General features: G+C 44.8%; 1 protein-coding gene across 1 annotated transcript in view; it reads left to right on the top strand.

The window, feature by feature from the left end:
• ICA1 (islet cell autoantigen 1) overlaps positions 1-18,487 on the top strand; it is a 101,977-nt gene that overhangs the window by 21,756 nt on the left and 61,734 nt on the right. The window contains exons 2-6 of the mRNA XM_088442209.1: positions 5,602-5,640; positions 11,411-11,582; positions 13,974-14,046; positions 15,407-15,530; positions 18,047-18,245. Of these exons, the coding sequence (XP_088298335.1) occupies positions 5,624-5,640; positions 11,411-11,582; positions 13,974-14,046; positions 15,407-15,530; positions 18,047-18,245 (585 nt within the window). The 5' untranslated portion in view covers positions 5,602-5,623. The remainder of the gene's footprint in view (positions 1-5,601; positions 5,641-11,410; positions 11,583-13,973; positions 14,047-15,406; positions 15,531-18,046; positions 18,246-18,487) is intronic.

Here is an 18,487-nt window from a genome sequence, read left to right as displayed (position 1 = left end):
AGTGCATCTTTATGCCTTCAGGCCTGGAGGGACACAGGGGGAGCCTGGAGGCAGTGGCGGAACTCCCGGAGACAATGGAGTAATTTTGCCGCCGGGCTCCAGCCCTTAACGGGGCACCTGGCTCCATTGTCCCTCGGGCCGTTCCGGGCACTGCTATGGAGATGGAGCGCAGCTGATCGGCGTTCCACCTCCAGCAGCATCACTATGGGGGGTGCGGTCGCACACCCCCTATTTGCCGGGGCGCCCGCTGAGTGTGTTACCGGCGGGCGCCCGGCTCCTTCTTTCCCCCCGGCGGCAGCCAGAGGAACGGAGCTCACTCCTGAGTTCCGGGTCCCGCAATGCACTATGGGAGTGACATCATGATGTCACTCCCATAGTTCCGAGGAGCGGGCGCCGGGGACGGAAGGCAGCAGCACTGGAGCGGGGTTTCAGGTAAGTATTGTATTTTTGGGGGGGTTTTTTGTATGTGTGTGCGCTCGCGGGGGGGCTCACTACAGGGGGCATTATTGGTGGCTCACTACAGGGGGCATTATTGGTGGCTCACTACAGGGGGCATTATTGGTGGCTCACTACAGGGGGCATTATTGGGGGCTCACTACAGGAGGCATTATTGGGGGCTCACTACAGGGGGCATTATTGGGGGCTCACTACAGGGGGCATTATTGGGGGCTCACTACAGGGGGCATTATTGGGGGCTCACTACAGGGGGCATTATTGGGGGCTCACTACAGGGGGCATTATTGGGGGCTCACTACAGGGGGCATTATTGGGGGCTCACTACAGGGGGCATTATTGGGGGCTCACTACAGGGGGCATTATTGGGGGCTCACTTCAAGGGGCATTACTGGGGGCTCACTACAAGGGGCATAACTGGGGGCTCGCTACAGGGGGCATTACGGGGGCATTACTGGGGGCTTACTACAGGGGCAATTACTGGGAGCACTACAGGAGGCATTACGGGGGCTTACTACAGGGGGCATTACGGGGAGCTTACTACAGGGGGCATTACGGGGGCTTACTACAAGGGGCATTACTGGGGGCACTACAGGGGCATTACGGGGGCTTACTACAGGGGGCATTACAGGGAGCTTACTACAGGGGGCATTACAGGGAGCTTACTACAGGGGGCACATCGGGAGCTTACTACACGGGGGCATTACGGGGCTTGCTACTGGGCGCTTACTACAGGGGGCATTACGGGCGCTTACTACAGGGGGCATTACGGGCGCTTACTACAGGGGGCATTACTGGGGGCTTACTACAGGGGACATTACTGGGAGCTTTCTACAGGGGGCACCTGGGATGAATTTAAGCCACTGCCTGGAGGGACACAGGGGGAGACTAGATTGACAGCGGGGCGCGCCAGTTTCTTACTTTGCCAGGGGCGGTTGGACCCCTAGAAACACCCCTACAGTTAAAATGTAAAATACACGGCTATCATTTCTTTTGACAGGATGTACTATGCATTGCATTTTGGAAGCGATTCATCCCGCCATTTATCGGTTGCATAGCAGCTTTAATAACGCCAGTATGCACTTAGTATTGCGATTAAGATCAGAAAGCACAACTCTTCCGAAAAGAGCTGTCCTTTGAGACAATAGGACTTCCGAAGTGTGACCCGGGAGTCCTTCTGTGCATGCTCTGGTTGGTGCGTGAGCAGTGGGAGACACTGAGAGGTATCCGATCGGATCCCTCTCAGGGAACATTGTGAAGAGAAACCCATAATCTGCTTCTAGTGTTCATTCTAGCACCCTGCACCTGTCACAACCTGTACAGTTCCTCTTTCCTGCCTGGGGTGTCGCTCTCTACTCTGGTGCTTCTAGCACACTCTGGTCTGTATCTCCGCAGTTTCTTGAATCAGCTGAGTGTGCTAGAAGCACCAGAGCAGAGAGCGACACCGCAGGCAGGAAAGAGGAACTGCACAGGTTGTGACAGGTGCAAGGTGTTAGAATGAACACTAGGCATCTATTAGGCATGGCTATCTATAGATGGCATTGCCTAATGGGTCCAAGCTGTGGGACATATTGCATTCTGGAGCTTGGTCCGTATGGGGAATGTGGCCAGAACTCTGAAAACAGCAGTTTAAAGTATTAAAAATAGTTTAAAATATTTATCAATTTATCATGATGATACCAAATTTTAAAATAAGTATTTACATGTTTACTTTAGAGCCCTTAGAGTAGGCAGCAAACAGAGCCCTACGTGAGCCATGCTTCCTGGCCAGGTCAGCGGCCAGCCCATGGTGGGTACAGAAGGCACATCCAACATTGGGCATCTTTTAGCCTCATCCAGATGGGTTTTTTTCCTCCTGTACATATTGGGGCAGTTTCTATTATCCATGGTAACATTTTTGTTTACCGCAGGCTTGAATTAACACACTTATCGTGCGGTAATGTCTATTTTCCCATCTATGTGCACTCCCGCTTAACCTACAATAAAAATGGTAAAGACTTATCCAAGTGGTCAACCTTTAATTCTCTATGATGTTAAGTGTAGGGAATATTGGGTAAATCAGCTTGCACCCCAAAAACGTGCCAAACTTTAATTGGATAACGGTATAGAAGTTGATTAGTGGCCAAAAGCAAAGTATTTGCGTTTCTTACAAGGTGTCAAACGACTGATCATTGAGGTGTGTGTGTGTGTGTATATATATCTCTCTCTCTCTCTCTCTCTCTCTCTCTCTCTCTCATTTATATATATATACTCTCTCATTTATATATATATACATATATATATACATATATATATATATATACACTCATTGATAAAATAGGCTAATAGACAACAAGTGTTTTTCAGCAGATTAATGCTCTGGCTACACATACCTGTAGATGGGGTTTTTTTTGTAATTTTTTCCACTTTTGAAAAATTCTAAAAAAAAAAAAAAACACCTGGGACGACTCCTGCCATCGTAAAAGACCCATTCCCATTAATGCAACACCCCCATATACCTGTCCCGCATAATTTATTCTGCTCTTTGCAGAACATCACCCCAAAAATGACGTCAGTATAGGCCAAATTAAAATAATTAAGAACTTAAAAGGGGGGAATTCAATTGTTTTCTCGCTTAAGTAATGGGCGCCTGGCGTGCGATATTCAGTTGTTTTGCCGATGGGCATGAGAGCCGTGGGCGCCCATTACTAATCACGCATGTCACACCCAACTGCACCGGGTTTTGACGCATATAGCGAGTACTGGGTGCGCTGCTGAAACGGGAGTTTGGGAGCCCAAAAGTCCAACTGTTTGCAGATTTCATCTCGCCCCACCTCAGGAGGGTGCAAGCAGAAATAATGGGCGCTCCCGCACCCCTTAACAAGAAATAATTGAATAGCTGGTTGGATAGGGTGGGTATGGGGTTTAGGCAGACGGGGTCAGTGTTTGGGTGGATGAGAGCCGGGGCTTAATTTGTCCTGATTTTGCGTGTCTAAATGTACTCGCTATGTTTATATTTTCCGCAAACATGCAGCTAAAATGTGCAAAATGTTTTCAGTGAAAGAATAGGACGAGGACCAATCTTACACCTCAAAGTAGAAAAATCATGCCCTTTTGTGAGACCTAAAGGGTTATGTGTGCACCTGCAACGACCTCTAGAATAATCTTTTCCCCATAAACAGTATCTTGTTGTTTTAGCATTCAAGTGCATGTATATGTCTGATACGCACTCCAAAAAAATTGCCCTTTCTTGTGCCATCCCCCCCCCCCCCCCAACAGATGGAGCAGACTTTAGCACTACTGCCATCTTGGCTCCAAAATCTTGTGAACGCCAGGGAACTTACACACCTACACACACACACACACACATGGGAGAGTACTATGTCTAACCTCATCTACACACTAAAAACTAGCTTGGCGGCCGCTGTGTGGCGCGTTAGTTTATCCTGCGCTCTCCGCAACGCTGTGCAGGAAGACATATATCTTATGCATCTGGAGATTGAGCTCTCTTATAGGGGCATTTGTATTAAAAATTGCGAAATGGCACTAAAAATGAACATTCGTTAGTAACATGTATCGTGGCAATAAGGGGTATTTTTTGGGGGGTATATATGATCCTTCAGTTTTTGGATACACGGGTTCCAATAAGAGCCTATCTGGGTGATGAGAAATAAGTCCTTGCTTATGAGGTAAAGTTACAATGGGCATCGTGGGCACTCCAGGCCTCCAGAAAGGAGGCACAAGGTCCCTCTCCAGCTGAGCGTCCCCGTAGGGAGTAGTGGGCTCATGCCATCTGAATATGGCAGTAGCTACTGCAGGCAAGTTCGCGAAAAGCTACGCTTTTTGGAGCTAGTTAAATACTATCCTCATAGAAAGCTATGGGGATGACCCCTGTGAGGGCTTATGATTGAAAACCAGGAGTAGAGTTGGCCTTTGACGGCTAGCAACCATCAATAGTTTGTTGGATATGGTTGATGATGGTTTTACCAGCAATGGTGAAACGTCCCTCACATTCTGCATTGTGCACATGCAGTTTCCCTTCCCCTGCGCATTTGTGGCCACGAACCATCAATGGTTACCCAGTCGATGGACAACCCTAACAGCAGGAGATGCTGTCTATTGTGTTACATACCTGTGATGCCCAATTACACTTAAACATGAAGACACAGCCATTACCACGATTTGGGGGCAGCATTAGCTTAATAAATCCACCCCATAGACCTAGATCAATTAAGCTTTACTTTAGAGTCCTGTTACCAATTCATATTTGATTTTATGTTACTGTTCAACAGTGTGGAATGATATGTTGTAGGAATGGCCATCTCCCATCAGTGGTGGAGATCTGGTGGTTGGCAAAAAACTTGGAGAAGTTCCCAGCGCAGGGGGCATGCATATATCCCTTCCCCTTACCTGTTTGGCCACCTTTCCAGTCTGTTAGAGCCACTATACTGATGGCCGTAGATGATGTTGTAAACCATCTATAGTTTCCTGCCATCAATGTTAACCATCGATGGTAGATCCGTCAATGGCCAACCCTAATATAGTGTGGCTGTATTTCTGCAGATTACCTCAGGTTATTCTCTTACTCTCCTGTCCACTTGATTTACCATAGCCCTCACTGACAATGGCACTTTCTTTCCTGCCATAACTTTCCTACTCTCCCTCACCGTCATCATCCGCTGTTTTATTTTACAGATTTTGGGGCCCATTTATCAATGAGTTTTATTATACGCAGCTCGTTGCATATGATAAATGGTGCTCCAGCCAATCAGCTCCTAACTGTCATCTGTTTGAAAAATGACAGTTGGGAAATGATTGGCTTGAGCACCATTTATCATATGCAACGAGTTTTAAAACTATTATCTATTGTCGAGACAGTAGTAGCAATAGTGATGAGGGGAGTGGGCCGCGTGGACTCCAACTGAGTGTCTACCCTGGCTAACTCCCGAGTGCATGCGCTGTGCGTGCTATGGAAGCTCGAGTCGTAACTGCGACACTGGCTGGTCGTTGCTGCGTGTGGGTGTTGAGCGCTTGCACCTTATGGCTGTACTATCTCCGCTTACTATAGTACAGTGTTTCCATAGCAACTACACTGTCATGTTTGCACCAGTGCTGGCGTAAGACTATTTGCTGACCGCTATTCTTTTTTTTTTTTTTTTCTCCCCCTAGGACTCTGCAGAAGAGGTGAACAATGGACGGCCACAACTAGTAAGTCAGTGTAAACCACAGTATCAACAAGCCTAAAGCTGGCCACACACTAGACCAACTTTCATCCAACCAGCCAACTTGTTGATTGGTTGGAATGAAAATCTGGTAAGGTACGGGAGTAAATGATGATCAGCAATTTACTCCTAACTGCCAGAAAATAGATGAAAATGGTCGGTCAGACAAGTTTGTTAAATGTTTGATCAAAACAATTTGTTCAAACAACAGTTTTTAGTCCATTTTCCTGCGTTTGTGTGCAAATTGCTGATTGTCATTTGCTTTTATCCCTTACCAGGTTTTCATTCCAACCAATCAACTAGTTGGATGGTTGGATGCAAGTTGGTCTAGTGTGTGGCCAGTTTAAGGCTTTATTATGTGTGTACCCAGCATGCCCTCCTAGCTTATTCACTTCTGCCGCAATTGTGGAAATATGTGACCCCTGCATGCAGCCCTCTTTGAATAGCCGACTAGTACTTCTGCAGTAGTTGGAGGTACAAGACCCCATATACCCTCCCTCCCAGTTTGGGCAACTACACTTTTGCTGCAGTGGCGTAACTACAAGACCCAGCATGCCTTCCCAAATTGGCCAACCAGTGCTTCTGCAGCAGTTGTGGGATTACAAGTCCCACTGTGCTGGGAGTTGTAGTTCCACAGCAGATGGGAAGCTACAGTTTTGCCTACATGTTACTCTGAAGCATAGATGACTGGCTTATGTATTTTGACTTTTATCTTTTCGTTTTGGGTTTGGTATATTATCAAAATTGGTTGTTCCCTGCCAGTTACAGAGAGGGAAAAAGAAACTCATTTTGTGGTTAACTGAGTAAAAGTTACATTTTAAACTCTAGATCTTTATTTAAAATAGGTAGCAGCAAAAATACAACAATAAACAATATGTAAATACAAATTGTTCCTAATACCTTGCAACGCAATTCTGTTGCAGGAAAAGGAAAGGAAACATGTTTTCTTTTATTTTCTCTTTGATATCTATAAATAAACCAATTATGTCTCTTCCAACTGGTTTGATCAGCTTGTTTTTTGGCTCTGGGGAGCACCGCCAACCCCCGCAATCTCAGGATGATAAATTATTGTTGGCACCTATATCAAATAACAGAATATTTAGTCCTGTGCAGAAACCCCCCCCCCCTGCTTTCCCCTCCGTTCAGTATATTATGTCAACATTCATTACATTGATGTTTTGTCAACATTTTTGGAATGGCGACACTGTGTTTTTAATGTGGGGCAAATCCTAAGTGTAATGCAAATGTCGACATTTCACATGTGGTCATTCTGTTAACTAATCTGGACTAAGTTAAACAGTGCTAATAAAACACTTTTAACATCCATTCTTTAATAGTGACCAAATGATTGAAATGACAAAACGACTGTCATGAGCAGGATATAATTACCCAGTGTGAATGGATTCACTTCACCACTATATTATTTATTAGCAGTTATTTATATAGCGCACACATATTCTGCAGCACTTTACAGAGAATATTTAGCCGTACACAACGGTCCCTGCACCAGTGGAGCTGACACTCTATAGTCCCTATCACATACACACACAGTTTAATTTTTGTCGGGAGACAATTAACCTACCTGCATATTTTTGGAGTGTGGGAGGAAACCCAGACAAGCACAGGGAGAATATACAAACTCCACACAGTTAGGGCCGCAGTGGGAGTCGAACCCACAACATCAGTGCTGTGAGGCAGTAATGTTGACCAATACACCATCTGTGCTGCCCACAGACCATATACCGTATAGCTGTATGTTATAACCACCGACAGAGTTTATCTTTACTGTGGACATCTAATATTAGAGCAGAATGAGCGACATGTGGTAATCGCAGATTATGCAGTGTCAGGGCCAGGCCTGTGTTAATGTCCAATGCAGCCAGGATGCAGTATGCTGCTCTCACTGGGGTCTCATACTTCCATCCTTAGCGCCGGATTCTGAGTCGCACTCGGTTCCGTATGCCTCCGCATCCGGAACACTGATATTTTGCTAATGTGAATATACGCACACAGTTTTTCTGTCTGCAGTTGTAGCCGTCATTTCTAATATCGGGACTTATGGTGCATACACACATAGCAAACTAAAAGGAAGATTTGAATGATAATGATATCGTTACCGTTATCTATCAAATCGTCCTTTTAAATGGTCCCTACTAACTTACCCTCGGCCAGCAATGTACGGGCACGTATGGACCATAGCGATATCGTCCATCGGCCGTGCATGCCGGTCAACTTGCTCGATATCGAGCAAGTTACTATAGGGACCTGCGATCATCGATCGCAGGTCGCTATAGTCGACGGTAAGTATGTGGTGTGCTGGGTGATCTATATTAATCACCCAGCACACCATAACGATCTGTCAGCGATATCGTATCGCTGACAGATCTATACGTGTGTACGCACCATAACACCATTCTGAGTTCAAGAGATCTGTCTGACAGAAGCTGGGTACACACTAGGTCGACTGGTCGACCATTCAGCCACCCCTTCGACCTATCTGACGATTGGTAAGTGCATACACTTACTGATCCTATGCCCAATATGCCAGGTTTGGCGTCATAACTGGGCGGGCACTAAAATTTGCCTGCCCAGTTGAGCTGTCACTCATCAGCGGGTCCCTGCAGCATGTGTGCGGGCGATCGGCGGGTCGTTCGTACACACCAGCAGATGACCGAAATATCTTTCAGATATATTGGCCATCTGCTGTGCTGCAGGGCCGATCCGATATGTCTGTGAACGACGTTCACAGACCTATTGGGTGTACACACCCGACGATGTACTGAAGATAAATGGGCCGTTCAATGGCCATGCCCAGTTGACCTGTAAAAACTCCCATTTCACAGACAGAAGGAGCTGTCCCATGTCCGTCTGACTAGAGACACGCAGAACAGCAGATGCTCCCCACAGTGCGTGCATGCATTTGGAATCTGGCCCTTACCTTGCATGCGGAATAAAAACCTGTGTATCCGAACCCCCTTATACTTTTGCGCCTTCCTCTGTCCATTTCTCACTTCGAAGCGTACCTTTGGGTCTGTTTGGCTTCCATTGTCTACTTCTCTGGGGAAAACAGCAAGGTGGCAATGGGCCCTGGGTGCATCCATAATGCTGGGTACACACTTGGCGATATCTTGCAGATAGATCGGTACATCTGGCTGTGTGAACGGGGAAACCCGCCGCCTGTCCATACACTGGCTGCAGGGACCACCGACACTGACCTCACAACTGGACGGGCAAATTTAAATGCCCACCCAGTTGTGATGTCATCCCAGACACATCGAGCGGACGATTGTTAAGTGTGTACAGCTTACCAACAGGCCGCACTGACAGTGCATCGGTCTGTTGACCGATCCATCATCCTAGTGTGCAACCAGCTTTAGCCGATGGGCCGGTGCAGGATCCCACAGGCTTCCACCTGAAGATGGCGTTACCTATTGGGACGAAAACTGTATTTTCTAGGGTTTTACCACATTTTTACGTTTAGTACATCCCGCCGTTGGAGAGCGAGAGAGAAAATTGATGGGGATAAAGTACCAACCAATCATCTTCTAACTGTCACTTTACAGGCTGTGTTTGAAAAATGACAGCTAGTAGCTGATTGGTTGGTACTATGGGCCTCATTCAGAGCCGGTCATAGGATGCAAGCGGTCGTTCTGAAACAGGGCTGCCGCTTGCATCCTGAACGGCCGCCTCCATGTCGGTCGTTAGGCTGTAGGTTAACACCCACAGCTCTTAGGGGCTTACGACGAGACCCTAAGGTAGGGTCTCGTCAACCTTAAGCCCCAGGGAGCTTCCTGCTCTGTTTGAGCAAGAAGCTCCCCACTGACATCACTGATGACGTCAGTGGGGCCACCCCCAAACGGCAAGCGTTCCGACAGGAACGCCTCCGTTTGGCCGGGCACGCCCCAGGCCCGCCCAGCAAACGGGGCAAGCTGTCACTCAACATCGACAGCTCGCCCCGTCTGCTACGAGACCCCTAACGACGTATCACCCGTCGTTAGCTGGGTCTCGCGCATGCGCACAATGGAGCCGGCTCCGTCGTGCACATGCGCACTGGAGCAACATCAACCCGGTCGCGAGCTCGTAGAGCTAACGACCGGGTCTGAATAAGCTCCTATATCTCTCTCCAATTTATCTTTCCCCAAGGCTTATTACATCTACCTCTAAGGGCCATATTCATTTAGGCTGCGAAAACCCACTATCGGCGTTACTTTATCGCCGATGACGTAATTTTCGCTGTTTTCACTTTTCCCCGTATTCAATTTCAAAGATATTTTGCAGGTGCGAAAAACCTTTGCCAAAATCCAGGGATAAGTTTTCACCATAGAATAGGTGGCGAAAAAAAGTGCAGAATTGGGGTACAAACGAAAAAAAAAAATACCCTGCACACCTTGGACTGTCCCCCAAAGGTATTCTGTGTTAAAAAAAAATTTAAAAAGTTCCACAGGACACCCCAAAAAAAGTGCTTTCGTTTTGGGGGAGAAAAAAAAAAGTTGCGGGACAAATAGACTGTGGGGGATTCCCAAGTATGCAGCAGGTGTATTTTTTTAATGCGGTTGGTTTTCGGCAGGTGGATCTTTAACGATTTTTAAAAGTTAATTTTAGGGACTTAAAAATATGCTTGCACCCATTTTCATGTACCCCAAATTTGATGGGACTAGTTATTTTCCCCCCAAAAAAAACATTTAAAGACCCCAAATACCTTTTTAGCAGGGCTTTTTGGGGGTACCCATAGTGATCCCCCATGTTAGTGCATCTTTTGGGGGGGTGACAAGCTGATTTCCCCAAAAGAGACAGGACTTTTCTCTACTTAGCTTTTTGCCGGGTCCCGTTTTCGCCTATTTGAAATTGAATACGGGGATACGCGGGCACGCGCCCGATACTTTTTCCCCAAGAAAAGCTCCGATGATGGCGAAAATTCCTGCAACTGACTTTTCGCCTCTAATTGAATATGGCCTTAAAAATGAAAACTCATAGACCACCTTTGAAACTGTCACCAGAAACATGATGAGACATGATGACCTCTGAAATGAAAGTATTCTTAAAGTGAATGTTCATCAACAAAAATCTCCTCACTCTCAAGGGGTGACACAGTTCTCGATGATGTGCGCAAATGCTCACATTGCCAAGAGTTACGGTAGAGGAACAACGCAGATTATCCTCCTCCGGTTCTATGGGCTGCATAGGAAGATCTGTGGTGATTGTGAGTGGCGGGGGAAACAGTCTGGTAATGCACGGGCTTTGCGGTTCAGTTCAGTTGCCCACTGTATGGCTTATACACCCAGCCCTCTGCCATTATAGCAGTCAGGAATGGGACTGTTACTTATAGGGTCTCTAGTTCCTGAGCACTGTTCTGATTGGTGCTTGGACATGAAGATGTGACACAACGAGATACAGCTAGCAAATAACAACATCGCTCCACCCTACTGAGGAGTCTTTGTCAAGATAACCGATAGTCCAGAAGGAGCCTCCCTGGAGTTTTATATGAGGTTGGGGGCACTTACAAATGTTAGTATACTCTCTTATTCTTGAACATCTGCCAATTTAATCGTAGTTCATTTCTTGTTCTTATTAGGGTGTAAATGGGGTCAGTGTTAGTGCCCAATCATTTAATAACAAAATGAATGTCGTTTTTTGTCACACATTTTTTCTTATATTTTAGTTTATTATCCAAAATGTATGAGTTGAGTATTAGTGAACATCTGCAGTTCCCATCTGCCTAATTCGAGTTACTCTGGTTTATTTTGTTTTTCCCCCAGTCATTACTCCAGAGACTTCTATGACCGGTACGCACAAGGACAGGATAAATCGGTGGTGAATAAGATGCAGGAGAAGTACTGGAAGACCAAGCAGACTTTTATCAAGGTTACTGGGAAGAAAGAAGATGAGCATGTTGTAGCCTCGGACTCTGATCTCGATGCCAAACTTGAGGTTGGTAGTGCGGGTTACTTAGCTGTACAATAAACAAGGATGTTTCTAATGCATGCACAAATAAAGGATTTGCAGCTGGGCAGGTTGCACCGTTTTGACCAATGCTATAAACTATAACAGTTTTAATTGTAACTAAATGTTAAAAATGTAACAAACAACATTAGATAAATTCCATAATTAGTACAACATGTACCACAATAAAAAGCGCACTGTCCAATTAATGTCCGGGCTGTCTTTAAAGATGGTAATAGGCACCATACAAGCTTGCCCGGATATCCAAGGAAAACACTAATAATTCCCTTATTATGATAATAATGTAATTAGGATAAATTTCATAGCGAGTCAGATCTCCTATAATAGGCATCAGCAGTATTGTCCTGCTGTGCTAATAATGAACGGCTCCTATAATGGGTATCAGCAGTATCGGCCTGCTGTGTTAATAGTGAACGGCTCTTATAATAGGCATCAGCAGTATCGGCCTGCTGTGTTAATAGTGAACGGCTCTTATAATAGGCATCAGCAGTATCGGCCTGCTGTGTTAATAGTGAACGGTTCCTATAATAGGCATCGGCAGTATCGGCCTGCTGTGTTAATAGTGAACGGCTCTTATAATAGGCATCAGCAGTATCGGCCTGCTGTGTTAAGTGAACGGCTCTTATAATAGGCATCAGCAGTGTCAGCCTGTTGTGTTAATAGTGAACGGCTCTTATAATGGGCATCAGCAGTATCGGCCTGCTGTGTTAATAGTGAACGGCTCCTATAATAGGCATCAGCAGTATCATCCTGCTGTGTTAATAGTGAACGGCTCCTATAATAGGCATCAGCAGTATCGGCCTGTTGTGTTAATAGTGAACGGCTCCTATAATAGGCATCAGCAGTATCATCCTGCTGTGTTAATAGTGAACGGCTCCTATAATGGGTATCAGCAGTGCGTCCTCCTGTGTTGATAGTGAACGGCTTAAATTGTAAAAGCAATTCGTATTTAGTAAAGTGAATTAGGGAGGTTCACATGCAGGATTATGTGGTGGAATATATGAGAGAACAATATAATTTAAGAGTCCGGAACACTGATTTCTGTCAGGACCACCTCCTTATTTTGTTGGCTGCTTGTGAACGCAGATTGCCGCCTAGCCTTCAGTGCAGCAGCAAGAAGATCCAGGTGGACAGCAAACTTAGACATTAGTTACCTATGGCAGTCCCTACTCCTGTTTGCCAATAGTATCCTGCTCAGCAGAAAGTCGGGCATGTTTCGTCCACTGCTTTGAACTTTTTCAAGCTGTAAGTCCTGAAATACTGATACTGCTGATGTTTTTATAGCTTGCATTGAAATTTATCCTGTTATATTAATATTATCATAAGGGAATTATTAATGTTATCCTTGGATATCCGGGCAAGCTTGTATGGCGCCTATTGCCATCTTTAAAGACAGCCCGGACATTAATCAGACTCTTGTCATCACTGTCAAGAACTTTATAATTTATCCACAGTGTGCTTTTTTTATTGTGGTACATGATTTACTGTTTATGGCAGTGGTTCGCAAACTTTTTTGAATCACGGCACCCTAGTGTATCGGCATTGTTTTCACGACACCCCTAAGCCAAAAGTTTGTTGTTGAGCAATTCAGAAAACAATGTAGTAAAGTGAAGTAAATTGTTCTTACCTGTCATCCTTAGGGTCAGGTATGTGGTGATGGACAGGTTTGCAACTTCTGTTTGTCCACATATTTACATTACATTGACGATAAATAATTTGATTTGGTGCTGGACCACCAACCTGAGGCACCCCTGCAAGTGTCCTGAGGCACCCCAGGGTGCCACGGCGCACAGTTTGGGAACCACTGGTTTATGGAATTTATCTAATGTTGGTTGTTACATTTTTTAACATTTAGTTACAATTAAAACAGTTACATTTTATTCCATTGGTCCTACTAGGTGTAACCAGACCAGCTTCTAATCCTTTATTTGTTTGTTTACTTTCTGTGGAGTTTGCACATTTTCCCCTTCAACTGAAACTGCTGCAGTTTGGATCCTGTTGGGTTTTGATATAGCCTAGCGCTGGCTATTATATCTTGGTATACTTGTGTTCTATGCAATGCACATCTGTCTTTACATACATAAAAATGATTCATTATTGAGTGCGCTGGTTCACAACCTTTCAACAGTGTAAAAGTTCACACCTCTTCTCTTTTGAAAACTGGTACCCAGCTAAGTCTAGATCATGGTGCTACAGCTCTGGGTGGAGGTGGCCTTTTAATGTCCCCTTTTACACTTTTTTGCTAACTTTTTCTTCGCTTCCAGCACTGCGTATTCTCCTCCTCCCCTATACAAATGTACAGTGAGTAGAGCAGGCAGAACGGGAGCTTGTCTCAGGTCTCCTTTTCTCTTTCCCCAGCTTTTCCATTCAATCCAGAGGACGTGCATGGAGCTGCTGAAAGTCATTGAACAGTATCAGAAGCGGATTTGCTGTAAGTTTTACCTGATGTAAATAGGTTTGTGTTCTGTCATCTAAACCTGGGGAAGATCTTCAATGTTCCTCTGCTGCTCCCTTCTCATTCCTAATCATTGAAATGGCAGAAGAAAAAAATTAGGGCTGATTTTGAGCTGGGAGCAGAGGAAAGAAGAGCCAGTAACGCTGGGTACACACTAGCCTCCACACCGGGCGTTCAATTGAACGGGCGATATATCGTGTGCACGTCGGCCAGTGTGTACAGACTATATGTAGACCTATCACGTCGGCTGTGCAGCACAGCTGAAGGCAGATCTATTTGCATATCGTGCCATTCACTTGCTGCCCAGGCCGCCGAGGAGGGGCCACAACGCGACCCCCGGCCAGCGGGACCCCCCTGGTTAGATGGCAGCGATGGTTGGTCAGTGTGTATGAACAAACATCATCTGCAGATCTATCTATCAGGTGTGTACCCAGCTTAACTTTGCACCTTGATAAAACCATGATGCAGTACAGGCGGGGCAGATGTAACCTGTGCAGAGAGATTTAGATTTACAAGAGGCGTGTCCTAACTCAGATCTTAATAGCTGTGTAAATTGAAGCTGTCCAGCATTTGTGGGCTACATGCAAAAGCAGTAGGTATTTTTTCTGCATCCAAAAATATACATATATATTTATATATTTGCATCCTTTAGATTGCAGCATGGTGTGTCCTGGTGCACAGTTACTTACTTTTTATATGCTTTTCTCCTAACTCAGTATCAGCCCTAAATGAACTGAATTATTTACTAACTTTTAATGAAAGCTTTAAGTCTACACTGAAACAAAAGCAACCAATCAAAGATCGTCTCTCACTGTAACTTGTATTGATTTATGTGCTGTACCATGTGCCGGTCCTTTTTCTAAATAGGCCTGACCATTTGGCAGGACCATGAATAAAACACTCTTAACATCCATTCCTTAATGGAGCCCAAGTGATTGAAATGAGAAATTGCCATCATAAGCAGGAGCAGAATATAATTATATAGATCGTAATGACCACTATGATATAAATCTGCTCCTGTGTCCTACTTGTGCAAGTGCAGTGATGGCTGGAGGGAGGCCTCCCCCCCTCCCCTCACAGCTCTCACTGGCTGCCCGAGCGCAGCCTTTCTTCTCCCTTTCTGTGCTGTATGTAAGGACAGTACAAGACTGTTCCTTTCGGTCAATGATCGTCCCAGGCCCATCCACCGCCCGACATGATTTGCTCCTTACATTGAGGCAATGATAGCGTATGATGTTATGAGGGTGGAGAAACATGTAGCAGCACGTTGACAGCTCATCCTCTGATGGGATCTTATTAACATGTGGTTTGTCCTCCTTTTACGCTCTCTTTTTAGTTTTATCACAAGAAGAAAATGAATTGGGGAAATTCCTGCGCTCCCAGGGATCTCAGGATAAAACCAGGGCAGGGAAAATCATGCAGGCCTCAGGGAAGGCTCTCTGCTTCTCCTCCCAACAGAGGTGCGTGGCCTTCACTCTGAACCCCAGTTATATTACACTTTAGTTTTACTTTATTGATTTGTCTTTTGCTCTGGAAAAAAAAGCAATGGCCTACTTTACTAGGTATAATAACCCTCAGTTCCCAACGGATTCATGTTTTGAATGAGTGTCCAATGCTGCATTACTCTCTGAGTTGGAAGAATATATGGAAAAAGAAAATGAAAAACCATATAGTGTGCGCTCTGATATTTACTAAAATCATAGAATTGTTTGTTCAAAATAGGAGTGAGGCAACGATGAAAGGGAGGGATAAAGGGGTCTATGTATTAAGCCTTGAAGAGAGCTAAAGTGGATAGAAAGTACAAACCAATCAGCTCCTGTCATTTTTCAAACAGTCTGTAAAGTGAGAGGAGCTGATTGGTTGGTACTTTTTCTCTCTCCAAAGCATAGTACATAGACCTGTCCTTTAAGTCAAGACCCTTCCCCTTGACACATAATTAGTTCCAATGAAGTTGTCCAAAAAAGCAAAGATTTGTTTCAACCCTTTAGATTTTTTTGTATATTCATTATATAATAAAGCAAAACTTTTTAAAAGTAGAATGTCTCACACTAGTCCATTCTAGAATATCTCACACTAGTCCATTCTAGAATATCTCACACTATCCCATTCTAGAATATCTCACACTATCCCATTCTAGAATATCTCACACTATCCCATTCTAGAATATCTCACACTATCCCATTCTAGAATGTCTCACACTATCCCATTCTAGAATGTCTCACACTATCCCATTCTAGAATGTCTCACACTATCCCATTCTAGAATGTCTCACACTATCCCATTCTAGAATGTCTCACACTATCCCATTCTAGAATGTCTCACACTATCCCTTTAAAGATATCTATCAAAACAGTGAATTAGAATCCCCATTTTTGTAAATGATGGGTCCCTGAGACCCATATAAATTATGAGCTTAATGCAGTTACTGTAATAACTATATATTATTACTTATATGATAATTCAGAATCTCAGTGGCCACTTTATTAGGTAGACCTATATGCCATCTTGTTAATGCAAATATCTAATGGAGCATACACACTGTCAGATTTTTCTTCAGATCTGAACGATAATGATTTAAAAGATCGTTCAATCGTTCACATCTGAAGGAAAATCTGACATATCTGTCAGATGAACGATGCGCTTTCCCGATGGTCATATAACGATATCTGACATCTGATGTGTTTGCAGTCAGACTTGGACGATTCCATTAATTTTAATGCAGTCAAAAATCGTTCAAATCTTTGGTAAAATCGTTCAAATCGTTCATCTGACAGATATGACAAATCTGAACGTGTGTATGCTCAATAACCATCCAATCATGTGGCAACAAGTCAATGCATAAAAGCGTACAGACCTGGTCAAGAAGTTTAGTTGTTGTACAGATAAACATACATTCGAGTGGGGATGAAATCTAAGTGACATTGACCATGGGATGATTTTGAATAGCTGAGAAACGTCTGGTTTCCTGGAATTTTCACACAACATTCTCTAGAGTATACAGAGGATGGTACAAAAATCGGTATGCGGTCAGAATGCTGACCGCTGGGATTCCGGCGGTCAGAATGCCAAGGCCGGAATCCCGACACTTGTCAGACTACCGGCGCCAGCATCCTGACCGCCGGAATCCCGAAGGTAAGTACGAGGGTTAGGGAATAGGCACTAGGGTGAGGGTTAAGGTTAGGTTGAGGGAGAGCAGGGGGGGGCGGGTTAGGTTAGGTTTAGGCTGCGGGAAAGGGAGGGTTAGGTTTAGGCACTAGGGAAGGGAGAGGTTAGATTTAGGTTAGGCTACCTGGGGGCGTCAGCATTCTAACACGGTCGGGATTCTGACCGCCGGTATCCCCTGCGCAGATTCTGTAAAAAACCCAGTGGTATACAGAACACACAGCAGGTCGAAACTTCACACGGATGGGCCAGCAGCGGAGGAAGACCACACATGGATCTACTTGTGTCCACCATGAACAGGGGACTGATGCTACATTGGGCACAGACTCTCCCACACTGGCCATGTAATTATGATTCGAAAAACATTGTCTGGTCTCATGGATCTCAATTTCTGCTGCAGCATGCAGATGGTAGGGCCAGTATTTGGCATAAACAACATGAATCCATGGGTACTGCCTTGTGTCAACAGTTCAGGCTGGTGTTGGGAATATTTTCTTGGAACACATTAATGGTTTAAGGTGAAACTACACACTATTCTCTGCTGCTTTATGTTTGGAAAAGAATTAAGCTCAGCACTAATAATTAACTCTTTGGCAAAGTGTCACCTTATTATTTCAGCAAAGTGGCCACGGCTACCAGTAGGGCATACAGAGCTCAGGCTCTCGTCATTCCAAACGTGCTTGATACATGTCAGCTGAAACCTTCATGGACCTTTTAGATAGGCTAGATAAAACTTTAATATATGCTTATTTTGTTACAAGCTAATAACTATTATTTTGAGTATTGTATGCTTTTTTTTTCTTCTCTATTTTAGGCTGGCATTGAGAATTCCTTTATCTCGGCTTCATCAGGAGGTGGAGACCTTTCGCTTCCGAGCGATATCGGACTCCTGGCTGACGGTTAACAGAATGGAACAGGCCAGGACTGAATACCGAGGGGTTTTGCTGTGGATGAAAGATGTCTCTCAAGAACTGAACCCTGATATCTACAAGCAGATGGAAAAATTTAGAAAGGTATTTATATGAAGAGGCTCTAAACCTGGCAAAAATGATATGCTGGTGTGTAATCTGAATAGTGCAGTTTTACTGTTTTATTTAAGTCTCTGCGAGCCAGTGCTTCCTGCAAGCTGCCATGTTTCTGAAAATGTCTATCCAACGGCACAACGCGATGAACAAACAAACTAATATGGGCAGCACAGACGGTGTAATGGTTAGCATTACTGCCTCGCAGCACTGAGGTCGTGGGTTCATTTCCC

This window comes from Taudactylus pleione, unplaced genomic scaffold (genome assembly GCF_031769625.1).
Source record: "Taudactylus pleione unplaced genomic scaffold, aTauple2 ptg000306l, whole genome shotgun sequence".
NCBI lineage: Eukaryota > Metazoa > Chordata > Amphibia > Anura > Myobatrachidae > Taudactylus > Taudactylus pleione.
Note: the sequence above shows the minus strand (reverse complement) of the source record. Positions and strands in the feature narration are given on the sequence as shown.